Below are 5,682 nucleotides of genomic sequence, written 5' to 3'. Positions count from 1 at the left end.
AGAGGTGGGTGCCAGCCCTGCCTGCCCCCCGTGCCAGCTGCAAGGGCCTGCTGCTGAGGGGGGCCTGGGGGCCGTCTGCCGGCAGGTGCCAGGACCAGAGCCTCCATCGCGGTCTCCCTCTTCGACCACTCCAACCCCTACAAGAGGACGCAGGCGCAGCTCTCCGCCGGCAGCGGCCCCGCCGCCTACAGCCCTTCCTCCTCCTCCTCCTCCTCCTTGCTGGGACCCCTCAACCTCCACATGTACCTGGATCAGGCCCTGCTGCCGAGAGGGCTGGGCCCCGGCCGCCCCTTCGACGCCTGCATCGAGGAGGATGAGCTGGAGCACGAGACCAGCAGCCAGCCCTCACTCAGTACGTGTGCCCCTGCACTACACCAGCCTCACAGCAGGCCCTGTCCTGTGCCCATGCCCCCTCCCATGCCAGCTCTGCCTTTGGCTTGCCTGGAGGGAGCTCCTGGGGACGCAGGGGTTGGGCAGGGACCTGCAGCGTGCTCCTGGCGGAGGCTTGGTGCCGCATACTGGCCTGGGAGGCAGCCGCTCCTGGCTCTGCCCTTGCCCTCACCAGCTTGGCCCACTGACCCCTTTGTGGCCTTCCCTGCCCAGTCTGTACCCACCCCCAGCCTCCCCTGGTGCCCTTCCCTGGGCTGGCTCATTGCCTGTGGCTCTGAGAGAGGCCCAGGCCAGGAGCATGGCTGGGGGCTGCTGTGGCCAGCAGCTCTGCAAGCAGATCCATTGGGATCTGGGGGATTGGAGGCGGATCAGAGGGCTGGAGCAGCTCTCCTGGGAGGACAGCCTGAGAGTTGGGACTGTACAGCCAGGAGACCTTCTGGTGGCCTTCCAGGAGCTGCAGGGGGCTGCAGGAAAGCTGGGGAGGGACTTCTGAGGGTGTCATGGAAGGATAGGACTGGGGGGGGAATGGATCAAAGCTAGAGGCGGGAAGGTTTGGATTAGAAGAAGTTGTTGGGCAGGAGGGTGGTGAGAGCCTGGCCCAGGCTGCCCAGGGAGGTGGTGGAAGCCTCCTGCTGATGCCTGGAGGTGTTTGCAGCCAGGCTGGAGGTGGCTGTGAGCAACCTGCTGTGGGGTGAGGTGTCCCTGCCCATGGCAGGGGCTTGGAGCTGCCTGAGCCCTGGGGTCCCTTCCAGCCCTGACAGCTCTCTGACTCAGAGGCTGTGGTGGGCACAGCGTGGGTTGGGTTGGGAGGAGCCCTCTGAAGAGCAGAGCTCTCTTGCTCTCTGCCCCTCAGCCACCGAGAGCTCCGAGTCCTCTCACTGCATGTCAGGCAGCGGCTCCAGCGGCTCCGACAGTGGCTGCGTCTCCAGCGTCCCCCAGGAGAGCTTCTGTGATGACCTGGGCTCTGCCCCCTGCAGCCCCCTGGGCCCCCAGCACCGCTCTGCCGTGGAGGAGAAGCCCAGGTTCCCCAGCAGCCAGTACATCTCTGCAGTAAGTGCTGCTGCTGCTGCTGCTGGCCACAGCTCTCCCTGGGCTCTGCCTGTCCCTGCCCCGCCGGCCGCCGCTCCCAGGGCAGCTGAAGATGCTGCGTCAGGGCTGGGGGTGACGGTGGGGAGGTGACCTCTGCCCTCTCACACAGACTCAGCTCCTCTGGGGCTCCTCTCCTGGGGGACCCCTCCCCCTGGCATGGCCAGGCTCCTTGAGGAGAGGCACTGGAAGGGCCCCGCGGTGCTGGAGGCTGCCGACAGCAGCTTTAATGCACCGAGAGCCTGCAGGGGGCCGGGGGCCTGGGGCCAGCCCCTCCCGGGGCTCTGCTGCCGGTGCTGCTGAGCTCCTTCCCCGGCAGCAGGGCTGGGGCCTCTCTGGGGGGCAGCCATGAGCTCCAGCAGGAGCCTGTTGCTCAGAGGTGTCAGCAATGTCTCCTCTGTGGGTTCCTGGCAGTTCTGAGCTGCTTGCCCCGGGCGGTGTGCTGCTGGCCCTTGTGCTCCACCCCTGCCCTGATGCTGGCTTCTCTCCTCCGCAGCAGGCAGGCCAGGTCACCATAAGCCCCTCGACAGTGGTGTGAGCCCCCCTGCACACCTTGCCCGCCTCAGGAAGCGCAGCTCTTGTAAGTAGCCCCCAGCAGGGGAGGTGCCAGCAGCTCCGGAGTGCTGCTCGGCTCTGTCAGGAGGGCCTCACCCTCTCTGCTGCCCCCGGGGAAGTTTGGCCTCACTCCTTCCTGACCCTGCCTCTGAGGCTCTGATTTCATCTGCCCAGAGGAGGGCAGCTCCCACGGATCCCTTGCCTGCAGCAAGGCACAACGAACAACTGAGCACCAAGCAGTCCCTTCCAGGTGGCAGAGGCTCAGCACCTCCTGTCCTCAGTGTGCAGGCAAGCTGCTGCCCCCTGAGTGCTGCCCTCCTCTCTAACCACTGATCTGTTCCTTGGGGCTGGGGGCCAGAATCCTGCTCTTCCTTTGTCCCCTCTGAAGTGCCTTGGGCAGTCCCTGATGTGCCCCCCCGGGCTGGGCTGCTCCTGCAGCTTCCTCTCCACCTCTGGGGGAGGCTGGCACAGGGCAGGCAGAGGAACCCCCCAGGTTGTGCTCAGTGCCCCAGGGGAGCTGCCAGCTGCTGCTCCTGCTCTGGAGAGTGTCTCAGCTGCAGGGAGGTCACTGCTGAGGGCTGAGCCCTGCTCACCCCTTCCTGCAGCGGTGGTGCCAGCCCTGGGGCAGCTGTCCTGGGCCCCCTCAGACTCCCCTGCTTCTGGCCCAGCTTTTCCCTCTCTGCCCTAGGAGTGAGGAGGAGCAGAGGGCTGTGAGGGGGAGGCAGGCAGGACTGGGGGGTGCTCAGGGTGGCAGCTGTGGCACTCTGGGGGTGTTCTGCACCCCTGCAGGTGCCAGGGTTCAGATGCCCCCAGCCAGCTGTGGTTAGCAGTGGGGGTCCAGAGCTTTTCTGGGGCGGGGGGGGACACAGGCAAGGCTGTTGCAGGGGTCACAGAGGCAGGGGGCTTGGTGGCTTAAGCACACAGCCTGTGGGCCAGACCTGAGGTGCAGCCCTGGGGCAGAGCCAGGCTGCTTCTGCCAGGCTCTTCTCCTTGCCCCACCAAAGCCCAGCTGTGAGCTGCTGCTGGATCCCTGCTGGCCAGGCCAGGGTGGCTGCAGGCTGGGAGCCCAGCTGCTCTGACCCCAGTGCCTGCTGCTGTCTTCCAGGTTTGAGTGCCACTTCACACACCCCCACCTGAAGACCCCAGGCCTCTGACCTGCAGGAGGGGAGGATCTTCAGCAGGAAGATAAATCCTCCTCAGCCCTCACCTGGCAGACAGCCCCAGGCCTGACCTCTGGCTGGGGGCAGCAGGCTGGGCAAGCCCCAGGAGGATTCCTGTAGGGAATAGCTTTGGGTGGTGGCTGGGCCCTTGGGCAGCCCAAAGGCATCAGCTCAGCCTCTGGGGGTGGCAAACAGCCTGGAGGCCTGGCCACACCCAGACCCCACCCAGGCCCAGGCCCTGCATTGTTTGGCCACCTCTGAGCTGTGCAGGTTTGTGTCCTGAGAGTCTTTGTTCCTCTTCTGTCCTGTGAGCTGCTTGGGTTATGCTCTGGGAGGTTGTTGTTTGTTTGGGGTTTGTTTCTTGGGGGGGGGGGGAGAGAGGGGGAAGGGCTTGGAGAGCCCCTGAGGCATGTCAGAGTGCTTCAGGGTTTGTCCTGAGCTGCAGCCCTGAGGTCCAACCTCCTTCCCTGCCTCCTGAAGATGTCTATCAGAGCAATAATTTATTTTCTTGGCTTTAACACTTCTGGGTTAATAAAAGAGGTTTCACTGTTCCCTTCAACCCTTCCTTCAGGTGGTGCCTCCAGTGCCTCAGGGCTGAGCTTAGCCCTGGCTTAGCTCCCTCCCAGCTCTTGGCTCTCTCTCTCTCTCTCCCTGTGCAATTCCTGCACTAACCAACTGCAGCTCCACTCTCAGCCTCTTCCCCTGGAGAGGAAGCCCAGGAGGAGACTTCCCTCCCTCCTGCTGGGAAGGCAGAGGTGGAGCAGGGAGCCTAAAGCAGCCAGCAGAGACCTTGCTAGGAGCTGCCTGCCCCAAGGCCCAGGCTCCAGTTGGGAGCCACTTAGCTGCTGCCTTGTGCCTGTGTCTCCATGGGGTCAGGCTCCAGCTGCAGGAGGTGCAGGGGGCCAAGGCCAAGCCCCAGTGGGGGCCTTGTGACAGCAGCCAGGCTCTTCCCCTCCCAGCTTTTGGGGTGGCAGAGCTGGCTGCTTGCTTCCCCTCTGCAGGTACCTCGCTCCTGCCCTTGGGGCTTGCTTGGGGAGCTGTGGCTGCTGCTGGTACCTGAGCCCAGCACCTTTGGAGCAGCTTGGGGCTGATGCTAAATGCCCTTGGGCTGCAGTGGCACAGGGGAAGGGCAGGATGGAGGTGCCCTGTGCTCCCCAGCTGCCTGCTCTGGAGCAGCAGCAGAGCTCCCAGCCTGGCCATGAGCCTCCAGCCCTCTCCTGGGAGCAATCTGGGGAGCCAGAGCTCCCTGCTGCCAAGCCCCAGCCTGGCTGCTGCTGCCATCAGCCCCCTCCCTGAGCTGGGAGAGCAGAACTGCCCCCTGGGGCTGAGGCAGAAGCTGCAGCAGGAGCAGCTCCAGCTGGCACTTTGCTTGCTCCTGGCAGAGCCTCCCAGCCTGAGCTGCCCTGCACCTGACCACCCCCTGAGAGCTCCTGAGGGACTTTGATACCCTGGGGGTGGCTTTTCCCCACCTGGTTCTTTCTTGGCTCCACTCTGCCCCAGCTCTGTGGGCACCAGGGGCAGGTGGGGGTGGCACTGGTGTAGGGCAGTGTGCTCATGTCAGGGCACCACAGCACCACGGGGTGGGGGGGAGAGAGAGAAATCAGTCATCCAGGCACCAGGAGGAAGACTTCCTGCAGGGCTGCAGTTGCAAAGGCTTCTGCAGTGCTGGAGCACTCCTCAGGGAGCTGCTTACCTGCCCCTGTGGTGTCCTTGTTGGGGCTCCCCCAAGGCTGGATGCATTTGTCTAATAAAGGTTATTTTCTCTACATGAACCTTCTCTGCCTGCTGCTGAGGCCTCCCAGGCTGGGCTGCACTCAGCTGCAGGGGGAGCTGGCTGAAAGAGGGCTCAGGAGGGCTGGGGGCAGTGCTGCAGGGGCCAGGGGAGAGGCCTGGAGCTGGTGGTTCTCTGCAAGGCTCAGGCCTGGGGCCACTCCCCTTCAACATCAGCAATGACCTGGAGCTAGACCTGGAGGGCCCTAGGGTTGTCCAGCCTGGAGAAGGCTGCAGGCAGAGCTCAGAGCAGCCTGCCAGGAGCTGAAGGGCTCCAGGAGAGCTGGGGAGGGACTCTGGGCAAGGGCTGGGAGTGGCAGGAGCAGGGAGAATGGCTTGGAGCTGGGAGAGGGCAGAGGGAGAGTGGAGAGGAGGAAGAAATGGTTGGCAGGGAGGCTGGGGAGAGCCTGGCACAGGCTGCCCAGGGAGGCTGTGGCTGCCCCCTGGCTGGAGGTGCTGAGGACCAGGCTGGATGAGGCCTTGAGCAGCCTGGGCTGGGGGGAGAGGTCCCTGCCCATGGCAGGGGGCTGGGGCTGGCTGAGCTCTGAGCTCCCTTCCAGCCCAACCCATGCTGTGGCTCCTTCAGGAGCTCCTCCCTGCAGCTTGTTCTGTTCTTGCCCCAGCCCTGAGCTCTGTTTTTCAGGGGAACAATTCCTGGGGAGCCCCAAGCCCCAGCCCAGCCCCAGAGATGGTTCCAGACCTCAGGGCCAGGCACACTCAG

General features: G+C 64.6%; 1 protein-coding gene across 1 annotated transcript; it reads left to right on the top strand.

Moving 5' to 3' along the window:
• Positions 1–85: 85 nt before the first annotated feature.
• On the top strand, positions 86–4,959 carry LOC137461315 (puratrophin-1-like; the record flags this gene model as incomplete). Its single annotated transcript, XM_068171083.1, has 4 exons — positions 86–352; positions 1,244–1,440; positions 1,973–2,056; positions 3,137–4,959. Coding segments are annotated over 3 exons (506 nt in total), but the record flags the coding sequence as incomplete, so codon positions are not given.
• Positions 4,960–5,682: the final 723 nt, after the last annotated feature.

The sequence above is a fragment of the Melanerpes formicivorus genome, unplaced genomic scaffold (genome assembly GCF_026170545.1).
Source record: "Melanerpes formicivorus ecotype bairdi unplaced genomic scaffold, bMelFor1.0.p_v2 SCAF_1687, whole genome shotgun sequence".
In the NCBI taxonomy this organism is placed as follows: domain Eukaryota; kingdom Metazoa; phylum Chordata; class Aves; order Piciformes; family Picidae; genus Melanerpes; species Melanerpes formicivorus.
Note: the sequence above shows the minus strand (reverse complement) of the source record. Positions and strands in the feature narration are given on the sequence as shown.